At 39.5% G+C, this 17,657-nt stretch overlaps 1 protein-coding gene across 2 annotated transcripts in view; it reads left to right on the top strand.

The window, feature by feature from the left end:
- Positions 1-15,992, top strand: part of LOC148069557 (SH3 and PX domain-containing protein 2A-like) — a 53,090-nt gene extending 37,098 nt beyond the window's left edge. Inside the window, exons 8-14 of one of the 2 annotated variants that reach the window (XM_087802265.1) lie at positions 4,318-4,431; positions 7,733-7,816; positions 11,199-11,316; positions 11,382-11,701; positions 11,871-11,920; positions 12,018-12,137; positions 12,194-15,992. In XM_087802265.1, coding sequence (XP_087658391.1) covers positions 4,318-4,431; positions 7,733-7,816; positions 11,199-11,316; positions 11,382-11,701; positions 11,871-11,920; positions 12,018-12,137; positions 12,194-14,092 — 2,705 coding nt within the window. In that variant the 3' untranslated portion in view covers positions 14,093-15,992. The remainder of the gene's footprint in view (positions 1-4,317; positions 4,432-7,732; positions 7,817-11,198; positions 11,317-11,381; positions 11,702-11,870; positions 11,921-12,017; positions 12,138-12,193) is intronic. The other variant, XM_087802266.1, reaches the window with a different exon arrangement.
- The last annotated feature ends 1,665 nt before the right edge of the window (positions 15,993-17,657 follow it).

Genomic DNA, 17,657 nt, shown 5'->3' with positions numbered 1-17,657 from the left:
TTACAAGAGAGCGCCACCACAGACCTGTGGCTTCAGCTATTGTCCGAAGTGACTGCTGACTCTCAAAAAACTATACTGTTTTTTTCTGCACATTTCACCCCATTTTCAACTACAAAACTGACATTCAAAAGAATACATGTCGAATTAAAACCACATACAATGATGCACAAGTAGATAAAGTAGCAGCCAAGAAGGTTATAATCAGTGGAATAAGTACACACATGTGTGGTACAAAATACATTAAGTGATGTACATTTAAACTCTGGCCTCATCCTTATCTGCACATATAATTCTTTCCTAACAGATTCAGGGAGGAGTCACTTCCTACAATCTTGTATACATTTTCCCTCAGTTACGTTTACAGAGTTTTTGAAACCTGATAAGGAGTGGATGAATGTGTATAATCATTGCTGCAAGATACTGTTTTCTGAGTCATTTCTTTAAATCAGTTTTTGATGGTAGCCAGATGATTCAAAAAATGATATTAGCCAGGAAAACTGTAACCCTTTTAGTTGAGATTTCCAACTCACATCTTTGTCATCACTGCGATGGGTCAACTGGCAAGTCATCTATGAACATTTGGTACAAATTTATGTTCCTTTTTAGAGTTATAGACAAAAATGTTTGTTCATTTTAATGTAGCGACTAGAGTTCAGTTGTCTATGTCTTCATCTTCATCCAAAAAGACACTTTAAAGCATCCAAATACCTCCATGCTGCTCGTCTGTAATGACCATCCTCTATTGAAGCCTTTACAAAGGGAATTCTTTGAAAAAACTTAAACAAGTCTATATGTTAAGCTTGTTTGTAGCAGAAGCTTAAAGGCTAACATGCTACACAGACAGGAAACACTCCAGGTAAATATGCCGAGGACTACTTTGGAAACACTTGCGATATTTACCCGGAAAATTACTTTTTTTCCAGAAAAAATCCTCATATGGAGTCTTCAACACCATTTGATGTGTACACAAGAGGTCAAATATGTTAACAAGAATTGTTATCTACTGTGATGGTTTTCACTAATTTCATTGAAAGATCCTTCATGTATCACATTTTCTTTCCGAGCCTGTTTATTTCTTTTCCTTCTGATATTATGTCGTTATAATTGTTAAAATCTGTCTTTGGATAAACACTCGTTTCCTTTTGAAATGAGAGTTGATCTAGATTGCAATTGCTTCCAAAAGTGCAGTCATCACCTCATTTCTAGATCACTGGACTCAGCCTAAGCACCTGCCACATGGTTGATGGTAGAAAATCCAGCTCTCAACTTCAATGAGCTCATATATTTACTCAGGCCTGTAGAAGTGACAACACATCCTTGCTGCCGAAACTCAGACGTTGAGCCAAGTTCTCGCCATCTAAGAGCATTCCAGCTCGTCTGTCTCATGCTTGTTTAGCCAACGTGTCAGTGTGATGAAGGGAAAATGACATTAAGCCCACATTGGTGTGAAAATGGCAGTTGCAGCTGTAGGGATTCTTTATTTATTTTTTAAATAAATTGCCAGAGAAGTTCTTGGTCTTTGTGCCAAAGTCACCTATCCAGCAGAAGTGGAACAAAACTATATTTAGGATGTAGGTATGTTTTTGAAGCTCTGGTTTGATGTTTAAGAGGGCCCAAAAGCTGCCTCAAGTACTCCACATGTTCAGCAGTTGTTAACAGCCTGTTTGGTTCTGAGCAGGTGTACGGAAGGTTTTAAAGGCTTTTGGCTGGAAAACATCTGGTATCTTCAATCAAATGTTGTGAGAGCAGAGAGAGTTGGTGTAGAAACAATGTTGAATAGTAGAATGGCCACCCTAAAGGGTGATATCATGCCAAAATCGCTGCGAATAGAATCTGTACTCTGACAAAAATCACCATATGTTATTCTATTTAAATTAAATTAAATACATATAAAACAATTTAATATAAACTTCTGCTTTTTCTAACAGTCCTTCCTTAGCATGTAGAAACTTGGCAATTTAGTTTTCGTATGTTTTTATTTTTTGTTTTGTTTTGTACTTTGAAAGTTATCTTATTTCACATTGATGCAAACAGTTAAAGAAAGCATGAAAAGGCATTTAAATAGATCATATGGAAAACCTTATCAGAGATAAATTAATAACAGTTAAGACACTGGCGTTCCTCCAGGCAGCGGCCTCTCTCCCCTGCAGCTCAGTCTGTTTCTGTTACCTGAGTCAATCTTCTTAAATCTGGCTACGATTCAAAAGATCATAAATTCCTCATTTTCCTCTTTGCGTTGTCTGTGAAGCATCTGGAAAAGTAGCTCGGTCTGAGAAATGAACTTATGTTAGGAGGTTGATGTTTCTGGCCATTAATGATTATTTGTTTGCAGTTCAAACAAGATATTGTTGCTCTAGGATTCAACTGATCTACTGCGTGTTCATCTGTCCACATCTCTGTTGAACAAACTCATTTAGCTCAGTCTGATTTATTGATATAGGCTCAGTCAGATACCACGCTCTTTATGTGAGCACTGAGACGATTACACGGCTTGTTACATCCTTGAGTCTCGGCCAATGTGGCGGACGCAGCCAAACGCTGACAACAGAAATGTGCTCGGAGCCAAACTCTGACTGTACATTTGTTGTTGCTGTGTAATGTAGCAGAGGCATTGAGAGAAGCTATAGTTTCTTAGACGCATCAGAAGTGTGCCCTATGCACCAAAAACCTGTTTTTTCTATTTTGAATTTTATTTTACAATAGAAGTTTGAACCATCTGTGAAAGTACCATGGAACCATCCAATCCTCTTTATAGGTACTCCAGGCAGCTGTCGCCGTATCATATTTCCGTTACCACAACAAATACCAGATGTGTGGCGCACCCCTTATAGGGCGAGTTTTGTGCCAGTGTTGCCACTTAGATGCCTGACATAGTGCTGTATGGTGTCATCGTGTGTTGTGACTTAAATGAGGGAACCAGTGATACATGTTGGCTAAAAGCTGCCTGATGATGATACTATAGTCTCTTGTTACAGTGTGCTTAGGATATTTTCTTTTTCTGTCATTCCTTTTTGTAAAATCTATAAGAGATCATCTCATTTTATATCCTTGAATCCTTGAAAATTATCACTATAGTGATAGTTCAACCAAAATTATAATTTTCTACTCATAAATTTCAAAATGTTAGTTCATTTTGAGTGACTGGAGCTCAGTTGTCTTCTTCTTCATCTTCGTCCAAAGAGACAAACTTTAAAACATCCAAATACCTCCATACTGTTCGTCTGTAACGTCCCTCTTGTATCGAAGCCTCAACATTAGAAAAAAAATATATCCATTTTGAAATTAAAAATGAAAGCTCAAGATTTTTTTATTTTACTTGTGAGTTCTCATTCAACAAAGAAACAGAAAACTAATCTTAAACAGACAACAACTTTAAGTTTGGTTTCCCAAAGATACCTTTAGAAATAAAGTCTATTTTCAACATCTTTAAAACAATTCTCAAACATATGAAGAGCTCAAATCAGACTTAGTTTTAACTTGCGGTCAATTTCCTGCTACATGAATTTGAAATATGGAAGTCGCTTCAATTTACATGAAAAAAAACTAAAAAAAGTTTAAGCGGAAAAAGCACGACCACTAGAACTCTGAATCACATACAGGTCATTGGTCCAATACCAAACAAAGGGACATAAAGGGCCCTGGTTGTCAAATTCTTCTTGCCGGGGAGCTGAGGGTAACCCTAAAGCTATGTTCAATGTAGGCACCAGACTACTGAGCTCATGAGTCCTTCAATGAATCCCGACCCTTATGAGTATTACTGAAGAGGATTCGTGTTTTACTGAAATTAGTTTTAGTTTATTATTTTTGAAATAGCTTCTGAATCCACATCAAACTGTGATCGCCTTCCTTTATCCCATTAAATCCGGCGCTGTGTTGTGGTTTCAATCATGTAAGGCAAACACACATTTTACCACTTTTTCAAATATTTAGATAAAGCCAGTCTCTGTAGATCAGTAAAGCCAAAAGTCTGGTCCAGATCTGGGATATCTCTAGCGTTTTTACAAAACAATTGAGGGTCGACCTCTAAATAAACGTTATTCAACCTTTTTTTCCTTTTCTTTTTCACTATTTTTCTTTAAAAAAAAGTTTTAAACTAATTAAACAATACCTGCTAAAAGAACCAAAGGTGTTTTTTTAAGGGACACAAAGAACGTTATCTTTACTTTTAGAACTCACTAGGTGGCGACCTTAGTTCAATGATAATGATGATAAATTAGGGATTTAGAGCCATATAAAGGGTACTGTTTCAAGAAACCTCATCATTAATCTGCATGTGTTCATGTCCTCTCAACTGATGGTTGACCTTGTTGTCCACAGGTTGGTGGTTCATCAGCACCGCGGAGGAGCAGGGTTGGGTCCCGGCTACTTATCTAAACTCAAACAGTGGCACCCGAGACGACCTGGAACTCGGCGCCTCGAAAACTGGGGAAGGTAAATCATGAGAAGCTCTGCTGCCGCCCACCGCTGTAGAACAAACAAACACACTTTGTCTCAGGACCCACACACAGATTCCACCTCTGTGATCTGTGACGGGACGCAGCAAAGTTTCCTCGCTTTAATCAGAACTTTTCCTGCCCGTCCAAAGCAAGCATGAACAGAGTGTGGATTCAGACCTCGGTAAATAGAAAGGAGGCGTCCCGGGAGAGGCCGGACCACAAGCGGAGGTGCAGCAGTTGACGCACACTGAGTCTCTGTGGAGCAGACGTACAGTAGAGTTACTTGACCACCATCAGGCCGGAGACACGTGTCTTTTTCAGCGATGATGAAGTCCAACATCAGTTATTTATTAGCTGGTGATAAACATGCAGCTCTTCAAACCTAATGAAACATGACGGAAAAAAAGGCTACAATGTAATCTTTATTAGTAAATCATTTCAGCTCGAGTTCTTTCAGTAAAACATACATAATTACTGTGTAAACATTCTAATTTTTATTTTGAACCGGTTCCAGTCATCTGTAAACATCCTAACTCAAAACATGTCAAAACATGTCAACACATGTCAACACATTTTCATAAAATGTTTGTGATGATCTGTAGTTTAATGTGCATTTTGGAAGGTTTTGCTACATACTTGTGTGGCTTCTCATTGTATCTGTTCATGCACTGAGATCTGATCAAAACTAGCGAAACATTTATAGCGAAGACTTTATAAAAGACAATCGATTCTCTATAATAACTATACATTCATGGTACCATGTTGATTGATGCCGAAATGGTTAAAGAGCAAATAGGTGATCATGATCATGTTTTGAACTTATTACTTTATAAAGTTCTCCCCCGTCTGAAATGTCAGCGAATGTGCGGTTACAAGAGAGAAGTCCATTATGATGTAATAACTCCTTCAGCCAGCTGTAATCTCGCCTGCTTTGTTTATAGAACGAGTCCCTTGGAGGTGGAGACTTCCGGGACAGAGCTTGAGCGCATATTCTAATGTATATATTTCAATAAAAAGAGAGTTTTGTACAAACAGACACATACTGATGAGTACAGTGGACTCCAAGATCTATTTAAGAAACACTTAAATCAACACTTTAGTTGCTCTTTGAGAACTGTTTTTACCGTGAGCCAATACAATACTTAAATCAATAAATGTTCTTTATTAGTTAAAACAATTTGCAGATTAATTAGATCAGTTTAACTGTATGTTCCACCGGTGACTATCAAGTTTATTTGAGTTGATTGACAGAATCTGTGGAGTGATCAGGATTACGATATATATATATATATATATATATAACACTCCCTTTTTTACCTTTAAGTTAAAATGTAATTAATTTAAAAAAAAAAAACAAGCCAAAACTGATTATTTGAAATCTATGTTGGAGCGTAGACTGTTGCAGTGCATCATAGAACCCGACAGAAGTAAATATATTAAAACTTTTTTTTTATTTTCCTATTATTATGGTCCCTTGTGTTATCTCAGGGTCAAGTTGACCCGAAGGCCTGAAAACAAATGTGTTTGTGGTATCTTCAGAATAAAAAGACGAGACGCCACCATCACATTTGTTTTCGGGGCTCCGGCTCACCTTGACCCTTATATAACACATGGATTAAAGAAAATTACAAAGTTTCATTTTTTAAATTAAATATATACTGTATATTGGCTGGTCAAATCATCATTCCAGTGCATTCTCCTTCACCTTTTACAAGTTCTGGACGCAGTAAAATGTGATGCTGCGTTGTTATTATGGACCCCACAAACCGGAGGCATGGAAATAATCACATTGTTTATTAAACCACCCTCTGGACTTTCCGACACCCGGGCCAAAACATTTTATAATAATTGTGTGCTGACACAATGGGAGTCAGTATTCGTGTGCTGCTGCGAGGTTTATGATTTAATGATGCAGCAGAATGTCTGCGCATTATTTTTACCTCCTGTATGGACTTGAGGGAGCAGGATGCTATCAGACCACACACACACACACACACAGACGCACACATACCAGAATGTAAACATCACACAGACAGTCACAACAGACCTGCCTGTGCTGATGGTGATAGCAGCAGTCTTGGGGAACCTGTCAGTTTAATAAGTGTTTGTATGTGTAGTCGGTCACAGGAATGGCATGACACTCGTAAAAACACATCTTCTTCTTGTCAGCTGTGTCCAGACAGGTAAAAAAAAACGTACATATTTTCCAGATAATTGGAGAGGGCAAGTAGTTCAAGATGTGATCTGACAAAAGCACCTGGTCCGGGTTAAAACTGGGTCACCAAAGATATAAAAATAGACTTATTGGTTTATAAACAGCTTTGTTTTTTCATGATGAATAAGTTTTCCGATAACTGTTTTTCTGCTCATCCTCAGCAGTTGTTGATAAATGAGCCGACAAACACAGTCGTCATTCTCAGCTGCTCATTATCTGACAGCAATGTGCGTCCCAGATGCTGCACGAGGGACGAGGGAAACCGTCATCATAATTACAAGCCACAGACACCATGTCTCGGTTTAACACTTCCTCTCCTCCACTCGTCCAGCAGCTTAACCTCGACTGTTGTTTTGCTTCATGTGTCCTCTTTTCATCGTTGCATCTCTGCCAATCATGTGCTACACAACCTCAGAACAATCTCACAAGCCACAAGGAAGTAGTCAGTAGAATATCGCATGAAACATTAATTTTATTTAATATAAAGCTGAAAATAACTTTGAAGAATACATATTAATAAGATATAAAATGTTGTGTATACATATACAGTATATGTATAAATAATATGTATAAATATGCTTTATCACAAAAATATATATATATATATATATTTTAATTAGAACAAAATGGCAAAAATGTAATATTTTAACCCTGATAGCTGCATTGGCAGAGTATTTGGTAGGATATTATGAAAAGTAATACCATAAAGGTGGCCAAAAGATGGTCACACCTCACTAAAATGTAATTTAATTTAATGTAGATTATTGTTGCCAAATATGCTTCAGAAGTTGTTTTAAAACTGCCACGTCTGATAACTCATAATGGTTTCTCTATGGAGCCTCAATCGCCTGAATTTACCTTCCAAAGCTCATCTGTTCTGTCGTTATCATCCTGATCTTGATGTTCTTCTCTGGAATGTCAAATTCGTCCAGAAATGTGGATCCAACAACCAGGATTTTTCCTGAGCTTGTGTAGCAGATCAAAGGCAGACTCATTCATGTCATTTGTGTGTAACATTTGTGTGTAACGTTTCTCTCATTAATCCCCTCCTCATTGTCCGCTCATCGTTTGTGTCCGTCAGTTACTAAGCGACATAAGTCTCACCTGAAGCGACTGGACCGGAGATGGACGCTGGGCGGGGTCATCAGCCGGCAGCAGAGCCGAGGTGAAACGATTCAGCAACACCTTCATCCACTCACTTGCTTTATGGTCACTCTTCCTTTTCATACACTCAAACGTCAACATTCTTGTCTTGTTGTCATCGTTTCAGCCAATCATGAGCTTCAACTAACCACTAACTGAAGTGTTGTTTTGATTCCGATCTTCTCTGGAGTCTTCCGAAATATGTCTATTGTTTTATAAGTTGGTGTAAGATCACAGAAAATGAGAATTTCTTAACCTCCAAAAAGTTTTTTTTCTGATTTAGAAGGTGTAAGAAAATGTTTGGTTAAAATTTATGGAAGTTATTATGCAACAATGAGGAGAATTTACACACAATTTAAAAGACGAGAAAATTGATTCCTTTTTAAACGTCTGTGTGTATGTGTAATTGTGCATCAATGGCTGCAGTTATTTTAATGAGTAGACATTGGGTATGTGATGGAACAAGGGTCAAGTTCAACAATATATAAATTGTTTATTATTATATGAACAACAAACCTGTAACCTGATGATCTAAACTAAAAATAATTATATTAACTTTAAATTATACAATGAACATTTACCAAATAAGGAAATATGTTCATACTATGGAATTATTAACTACTATTATTACTATTTATAAAGTCAATTTTAAACAATTTTATACAATACTGCTATAGTGTAAAAAGGTATTAAGTCGGATTAATAATAAATAAAGACAAAACAGAGTTATTATTTCATTTCTCTATAATATATTATCATATAAAAAGAGGAAACATAATACAAAGTAGAAAATCCTTTAAGCCCAAACACAATGTGAAATAGCAATAAATACTTCAGATGTGAAGTAAAATAAATAAATAAATAAATGAAAGGGATTCTTCTCTAAAGCCCTGTTGATCATCAGAGCGATGACGAGCGATACTGTGGGGACATGTTTTCTTCGACGGAGAAAAAAAACAAAACACGTTTTATCTCCATCCAAAGCTGAATTACACTTCATAAATAAGCCAGAGTGTTTCAGATATAACAAAACACAACATGCCAAAAACAATCTGCTCCGAATTACAGTTCGAACTCAGCCATCAATAACCTGTCGCTCGGCCAGCAGGATAATGTTTGTGCTGCTTTCAAGAAACATTCATGGGTCTAACTTAAGATTAGGGCAATCTTATTAAATAGGTGGCAGATAAGGACACACTTCTGTCATCCTACTGCTCACGCTATCAGAGGGGGAGTCGTGACGGGAGAGAAAGCCGATAGGTGCTTAAGTTCATCCCAAAAACTTGAGCTTGGCAGGAGCGCTCTGCGGCGTGGAAGTGTTTCCACACAAGGACTCACAGGGCTCAGTCGAATCCTGCTTTGTGTTCTTTCTCCTCGGTATTAAAAAAAATATTGTGCTGACTGGACAAGAATACTTTTATAACTGTGATGCTGGCGATGCTCGTCGAGGTTTACGTCAAATCAGAATCAGACTTTCCCTGTTTTTGCACAACTGGAAGTGCTGAAGGATCATTTTTCTTCCAACATTTAAACAAAAGCAAAACCCATCTGCAAAATATTTAAATAATTTAGTCGTAATCTAGTGTTTTGAAGACTAAGTCTTCATAGAGCTGTGTGTTGGCAGGAATCTGGTGATACCTATCACGATGCAGGGGCAACAATACGATATATTTTAATGGGTTGTAATACTTTAGGAACAATGAATTATCGTCTGAATACTTGACTCTGGTGTTGCAGAATTTACAGTCCACATGACTCTTAATTAAGTTGTCTCTGCTTTCATATGTTTGAATCCAAAATATGTTCAAACTCCAGCTTTAAAAGCTGCTGCAGTCGACTGTATCCTCTAGTCCTCAGTCATCGCTTGGATCTTGCAGGATTTCAATGTTCATCTAGCTGCGGAGGACATAATTACTGCTGCCACCTAGAGGCCAAAAGTTTAATTGCAACCGAAAAACGAGCATGGTCAAATATTGATACAATATCATAGAAAATAATATTTTGATATATTTCACTTATATTTCTTACAGCTTCTTCGGTTTTTATCTACAGAGATAACGGGGACTGACAAGGGTTTGCTCAACCTGGTATTTTGACTCATGAACCAGATAAGGAAATAAACATGTTTATGTTCACCTTGTTTCCACAAAGGTTTAACAAGAGAATAAAACAAACGCCTCTTTTCCTCCGAGGCTCTTGTGTTTGGACAAGAAAAATGACCTTAATGACAGGAATTTTTAGTTTTGCCCTCGTGTTGACATATAAATCAGCATGGAGCCTCAGCCCTCCATTATCTGCTGAGTCGGTGGATATTTACAGCCACAGGGCTCGGTCAGGACACTGACTCACCTCCTGCAGACGTCACGGTATTCAGCTCTAACAGTCTTGGACACATTGTTGGATGTAAACATCTTCCAAGAGCGAGGCGGGTCACTTGAGGACGGAGCCAGTCCCAGCTGAGGTTGCACAACATTCTCATCTATTTGGACGACTTTTCCGACGTTCAAACATCTCAGCTCCGAAGACACAAAAATAAATGGAAACATGATGCTTTGCCGGAGCAGAGTCTTCTCGTGTCACATGAGGGAAATCAGAAAGTTTTCAAGTCGACAACTTCATGTTGAGCGTCAACAAAATACCTTGATAAATATTCACAGCATTCACTTTTCTGACATGTTTCACAAGTTTGATTTCTCCCATCTTAGACTGTGACTCTGACTCAACTTCTTAAGTGCATTTCTCTATATTTACATCAATAACCTCTGACTAGCGACTTAGGATCTTATTAAATAATTCAATCTTAACTCACTTTATCATTTAATAAACTCAAATATTCTTAGAGTTTAAAATGTCATTTACTATTATTAAATTCTCACAATTTTAATTTGTGACTGAAATAGAAACAATTGGATATTATATCAACTAATCTGTTCGGCTGTAAATTTCCCTGACTAATCACTGAATATAGATTTAAATTTAGTCATATTACTCATTTTTTAGTCTAACTACAAGTCAATTTAATTATATTGCTCTATATGTTGTCTTGATATCTAAATATTTAATTAAATCTCAAAATATTGACTTATTTTATCAACTTTTTCTCATTAGAATCTCAAACTTTTATCCAAGTATATCAATATTTTGACTTTTGATACCGTTATTCTCCTTTTTTCTTTTCATAATCCGTCAATATTTAGAAGTAGCATTACATTATTTTCACTTCATTTTCTATATTTCTTGTCTAAATATTGGAACTTGCTAGCGGAATATTTCTGAAAATATTTAGGGTTTTGAGTTTTATTTTGACTGAATGATTCCATGCCTGGGTAATAGATTTTGGAAAGACAATTTATGGTTATTAGGGCTCATTATAAAGATTTATATAACATAATTTTGTTCCTCAGAGGAGAAGTATGTGGCGGTGCAGCCGTACGCCAGCCAGGGCAAAGATGAGATGACGTTCGAGAAGGGAGCAATCGTTGAGGTGATCCAGAAGAACCTGGAGGGCTGGTGGTTCATCAGGTAGGTTTGACGGTAGATGGGTGGAGCCGTCGTGGTGTTGACTTACGTGTTGAATGCACCCACAGGTACCAGGATAAGGAGGGCTGGGCTCCGGCCTCTTACCTGAAAAAGATGAAGGACGATCTCGCGCCTAGAAAAAAACCCGCCGCCGGTCCAGTCGAGATCATCGGCAACATCATGGAGATCAGCAACCTGCTCAACAAGAAGAGCGAGAAGGATGCTCCGTCAGAAGAAGTGTCGGAGAGCCCCCAGGTGGCCAGGAAGGAGATCAGTCTGCCGATCCCTCGGGCCGATGCTAGTCCTGCTGGCTCAGGGCCGGAAGGAAAAGCCAAAGTAGAACAACCTTCCCCAGTAGCTCGCATCGCACCGCACAGAGTGGAGATCGGTGAGTTTGACTCACGGAGAATGACTTCTTTGTTATAGCAAAACTAACTGGGAAATCTCCAAGCTAACATTGAGCTACATTTGCACCTTCAGATTTAACTAGAAACACAAGACAAAACACAAAAACGTAGTCAGTATAACATCAATTTTGTTTATTTTGTCCTCTTAAGGTTCACCTGTTCTGAGGCAAAAACCTCCTCCTCGCAGAGATGCTACTCTGGTATGTTTACTTCAATGCTAACATCTACTAATTCCCTTGCAGTACCTATCTCAACATGAACAATTCAGTTGTTAAAACACATTTGTTGTCTCTGCAGGGGCTGCAGCTTCCCTCTCCACCAGAGCCCCCTACGGTCGAAGCAGAGTACTACACCATTGCAGAATTCCAGTCTTGCATATCTGATGGCATCAGTTTCAATGGAGGACAGAAAGCAGAGGTAAGTGTTTCGATATTTTTATTCACTATACATATTTACCATTTATCCTCGTACAGGTGATCGAGAAGAACTCCGGTGGATGGTGGTATGTCCAGATCGGTGAGCGGGAGGGATGGGCTCCATGTTCTTTCATCGATAAACGCAAAAAGCCCAACCTGAATCGCAGAACCAGCACATTGTGCCGCCCGAAGGTTCCACCTCCGGCCCCTCCTGTCAAAAAGACGGACTCGGTGGAAACCGCTCCCCCCAGCAGCCCTGGGTCTGAAGCTCCGGAGTCACCGGCGTCTTCAGGGAGACCCGTGTACGAAGAGCCCGAGTATGACGTTCCCGCCATTGGCGATCTGGATTTGGAGTCTGAGTTCGAGTTCTTACGAGGTGAAGCATCCTTGGTTGACGGGAAGATTGAGGACGCTTGCTCGGAGAAAGGGTCCTTCTTGTCCTCCAAGCCTTCCCCGGCATCTTCACTCCACAGCGCCTCGTTCAGGATGGGAGAGTCTTCTGAGGACGGCCATGAGGGGGAGGTTGAAGAGGAGTGCATCTACGAGAACGATGGCTTCCGACCCTTCAGAGAGACCCCTGAGCGTCAGCCCAGCAGGGAGTCTAATTCTTCAAAGACGGAACCTGAGAAGTCAGTGAATCCCAAATCAGGTGGTTGGAGATCTGCGGGTAACAAGCTCAAGATCGCCTTAAACGGCAGCTCCCCGTCAACCAAAGCTGAAGATGGGTCTAGTCCTAAATCCGCCTCTGCTGAGTCCACCCCAGACCTGATTAGACCAAAGAAAGACCAGGAGGACAGCAAAGCACCTCTGGTAGCAAGGTCTTCTTCTAAATTGAAGCCAGTGGTCAGGCCTAAACCACAAATGGCCAAGACGTCCAGTGCAGAGAAGATGGACATCAGCACCTTGAGGAGACAGTTGAGACCCACAGGGCAGCTTAAGAATGGCAAAGCCAAAGGCGAGGACTCTGAGACCGCCTCCGTCATCTCCTCAGAGGATTCCTTCTCCTCTCAGAGCACCTCGTCCGATTTCTCATCCATCTACTCCAAAGGCAGCCGGGGAGACTCTGACCTAGAGGGCTGTGTTGTTTACCGCACAACAGATCTTTACGAGAAGGTCCAGGACTCTGAGATCAGCTTCCCTGCAGGAGTCGAGGTGGAGGTGGTGGAGAAGCAGGAGAGCGGTTGGTGGTACATCCGCTGGGGTGATGCTGAGGGTTGGGCTCCCACCTACTACCTTGAAGCTGTCCGAGCACAAGAAGACGTTGCTGGGTCAGAGTCTGATGGAACCCCGACCAGACTCGGTAGCCTAAGTAAGTCCAACAGCCTTGAGAAGAACGAACAAAGAGTCCAAGTCATGAACAACATCAACCAGAGCCTGAAGAAGGTCACCCCGCCTATCCCATCCAAGCCGCCGGGAGGACTATCCAAACCCAACTTCTTCTCCTCGAGAAAGCAATCCAGCGCCAAACAGCAGCAGGTGGTCCGTCCTCAGTCCGTCTTCATATCGGCCCCCATCAGGGACAGTCCAAGTCCAGGTAGCTCTCTCAGAAGGAACGAATCGTTGAACTCCTCCGACCAACCACGAGCCAGCCCCACGGTGCGTCGTAACGCCTCGTTTGGTGCCGTGACCCGAAGCCTCGCACCGAACAACATAACCCTACCCATCAGGACCAGGTCTGGCACCGGGAGCTCAGAATCGCTGGGCCTCGGCTCGGCAAACATGTTCCACGTGTCCGCTGTGAAAGCCAAACCGCACATCATCCACAACAACCTGAGAGAGATCTACGTCTCGATCGCAGATTACCACGGCGACGAAGAAACAATGGGGTTCCCCGAGGGGACGAGTCTGGAGGTTCTCGAGAGAAACCCAAACGGCTGGTGGTACTGCAAGGTTCTGGACAATGGCCGGCCCAGGAAAGGTTGGGTTCCTTCCAATTACCTTGAGAAGAAGCACTAACCCTCATGTGTGGAGCTGGATGAACTCTGCACTCCTGACTTTCTGGACTCAATTTGGTACCTTTTGGAAAACAGCCAAAACCCCAAAACTAGTTTACAGCCATGTAACGATGTAAGAGCGTAATAGATATTTCATGTTGTGTCTTTCTAAGTTTGTGATGTCATTTCTTTAAAAAACCCTTTGAAGATTGTTGCATGTTTAATTATTAATGACAACGCCTTGAGCAGTTAACGTTTGCCTTGAATATTATCTGTTTCCAAAGCTACTATGTCTGATGCCACCTGTATACGGAACCGTTATTACATGTTTCTGAACGATGTTTGAGCATAATGAGCGACTTTCAGTCATCAAAGAAAACATTTCAATAAGGTCTGAGAACTCTTTAAATCCAACATATGTTGCCATTTTTTTTTTTTTAGAAAGTTTGGACCTAGAGGTCTTGTTCACGAGTGAGAGGATGGAGAATGAATAGAATAAATGTGAGGTTCGGGATCTTTCTCTTCACCTGGTACCATCGTTTTTGTTAGAAATCCTTGAAATGTTTTAGTTTCGCAGCTGCACAGAATATCTAAACTCGCAGATACAAGAGAGAATTTTTCACTCGCATTATACTAAGGACTGCCCAGAATCAAAATTAGGTGGTAAAATTGGAATATATCACTTTATCTGACGGATACATTTTGAAGTTGATTATGAATATATGTATATATATTTTTTAAACTGGAAAGGAAGTTAAGAGGAAACTACATCCATCATTGGTCCACACCAAGATGGAGTTGTAAAAGTAGATTGGTCTGGAAAAGCGCTATATAAATACAAATTACTTACTTACTTACTTAAAAGCCTTTGAGACTAAGACTAAGATAGTTTCTAACATGGATACAATAAGTGAATTTAACGTCTTTGTATTTTTCTATGGGTTATTGTCATTTCCCTGTTTTTCTAGTCCATCACCCCGAAAATGTACTGAGTGATGTTCATTCAGCAACAAGTTATTTTTTAAGGATATGCAGATGACATCTATATTTTCTCTACCCCACAAACAGGATGTGTACTGCATCATTTTCAATGGTTTACAATGGTTCTGTTTACATGTCCGACACTTTACATCGCTGTTTCTGTAGAACAGCAGAATATCTGATAGATAAATTTCTTGGAAGTAATACGTGAAACTCGGGAGCTCAGAGTAGAGTAACTGCAAGTTATATTCTGTAAGGATCCGTCGATTCCAAAAGAAAAATCAAGATCAGTTTTTTTTTTTATGGTGGGCGTCAGAGGTGGGATGTCGTTCAGGAGCTTGAGATGTACGGGTGTGAAATCGTTGTGAAGAGTAGACGGCAATATTGTATGTTGGGTCATATTTCAAAATTGTAGAAGAAAAAATGTATTCAAAATAAATGTAAGAAAATGTGAAACAACAACTTAATACGTACGTTTATCATAAGAACTTCTGACATTGTGCTCAAGAGTATTCAGACATGTACAAATAATTGTAGTGTAAAGTGGCATTGGATTTAAAATGGTGCTGTTTGTTTGCATGTTTTGTTTTTTTTACATTTTTTAATCTTTATATTGTCACTTTTGTGAAATATTTTACACATTTATTTTGTAACAAAATCCAAACCAAACAACTCATCAGCAAAGATCGTACTTTCTTTCTTAAACGCTATAACAAGTCCTATTGTTGTTTAACTTTAGCAACTTTTCCAAGTTAAACTGTATTTATTCATTTCCTTAAAACAATCTCAATATGTAATTATTATTTGCATTCCTTCTTTATACCTGTCGTTTTCCCGAGTAATCATTTGAGTCCGCTCGTCCAATAACCATTAAGAATTTCTGCTGGGCAGTAAATTTGTCTTCACGTTGCAGTATTAAAGAGATGCTAACTATGTTCAAGTGCCGGAGAATGAATAAATGCACTTTCAAACAATCTTGTTTTTTATTTCATTAGGGGAAATGTTGTTTCTGCTACAGCGTCACAACAAGACAGCCTTCCAGTTCGATCCAGATGTTCCACCACGAGTCAATTCTGGTGTGGATGTGCTGTTTCCTTTGTGTACACAAGTTTCCTCCTGCTGTCTATTAACAGAGATTTTGTCACTTGGTGACACAAAAATTGTCTATAGGTTTGAGTGGTTGTGTGTCCTATTTTGGACTGGTGACTTCAACCCAGCGTGATTAACTGATTAAACCTATAGTGCAACCTGTGGAGGGCAGAGCATGCATGAAGTAGAATAGAGATTGTATATGATGATTTAGATTAAAGGGCAACTAATGTGTTGATTTAAGTGTGTCTTAAATTAATCTTGGACCTCTATTGTACTCATCAGTATGTGTCTGTTTGTACAAAACTCACTTTTCATTAGACTATTCACATTAAAAAAAGACCTTAAACTCCGCCCACTGAAAACACTACCAACTCTGCTGTGATTGGTCAAACATCGAGGCTTGTCATGCAGCTTAATCAATCCAGGAAGTCTCCACCTGCAAGGGTATTGTGTAAACAAAGAATCAAGTGCTGTGTCTCAAATCGCATACTAGCGTACTAAAAGTTAGTATTTTTAGTACGTTAGTGCGTCTCAATTCTTAGTATGCGAAATTTAGTGCGCCATCCACACTAAATTGGCATACTAACACGCCCACAAAACTGAGCATGGTTCGATGGACACTAACCACACTAAACGTCCGCCATCTTAATGACGTTTAAAACGGAAGTTACGTCATATATAAATGCATATATATTCATATACTTACAGGTGCATTTTCAGCAGCAGTAGGAGGATAAACACGTCTTCGCTGCTGATACCAGCTTAAATATCTTGCGAATATTTTGATTCTCATATTTTTGCTTTATTTCTTTTTCCAAACTTGCAAAACGTGCTGCCAGCAGGTGGCGATAGCGTTCAAACAGCTGGTTGAAACATCATTAAATAGAAGTAGAAGAAGAAGCTGTCATGTGATTTCCGGTTAGTGTGTAGCAGCCGTGTTTGATTTGAGACATACTATCTGTGGAGAATTTGCGTACTAGTTAGTACGTACACTAAACTGATGCATACTAACTTCTAGCATACTAACAGTAGTATGCGATTTGAGACACAGCAAAGGTGTTGCTGTAGGAGAAGTGAAGGAATTATAATGACTTAATAGACTCCGCTCTCGTGACCTATCGTTCTGCGATACTTTACACGTGGAAGAATTTATAAAGTAATTACTTCAAAACATGGCCATGATGAGGGACTTAGGAGGAAGTCTTCCATAATGAGTGATGAAGCTTCATGAACCTCTGAAGCCTTCCATCCGAGTAGTCGGTCCTTGGGCCAAAGCTTTATGCGGCTTAATTTGCTCTACTGCGCCACCAAGTGGACAATAAATGTAGAGCTCTGACATCATTTGTGCTTAAATTATTCTGATAATTAACAAAAAACTTTTCTTGAATTCTTCTTGAATGATGCGTCCCTTAAGTCAATACTTCTGCCATTATGGAAATGAATGCAACTGCCACCTCCAAGTGCCATGCAAAGCCAAATAAGCCATATAAAAAACATACTTATTGCTGCTGAAC

This window comes from Callionymus lyra, chromosome 11, assembly GCF_982586985.1.
Source record: "Callionymus lyra chromosome 11, fCalLyr1.hap1.1, whole genome shotgun sequence".
Taxonomy (NCBI): Eukaryota; Metazoa; Chordata; class Actinopteri; order Syngnathiformes; family Callionymidae; genus Callionymus; species Callionymus lyra.
The sequence above is the reverse complement of the archived record's forward strand: the minus strand, read 5'-3'. Positions and strand labels throughout refer to the sequence as shown.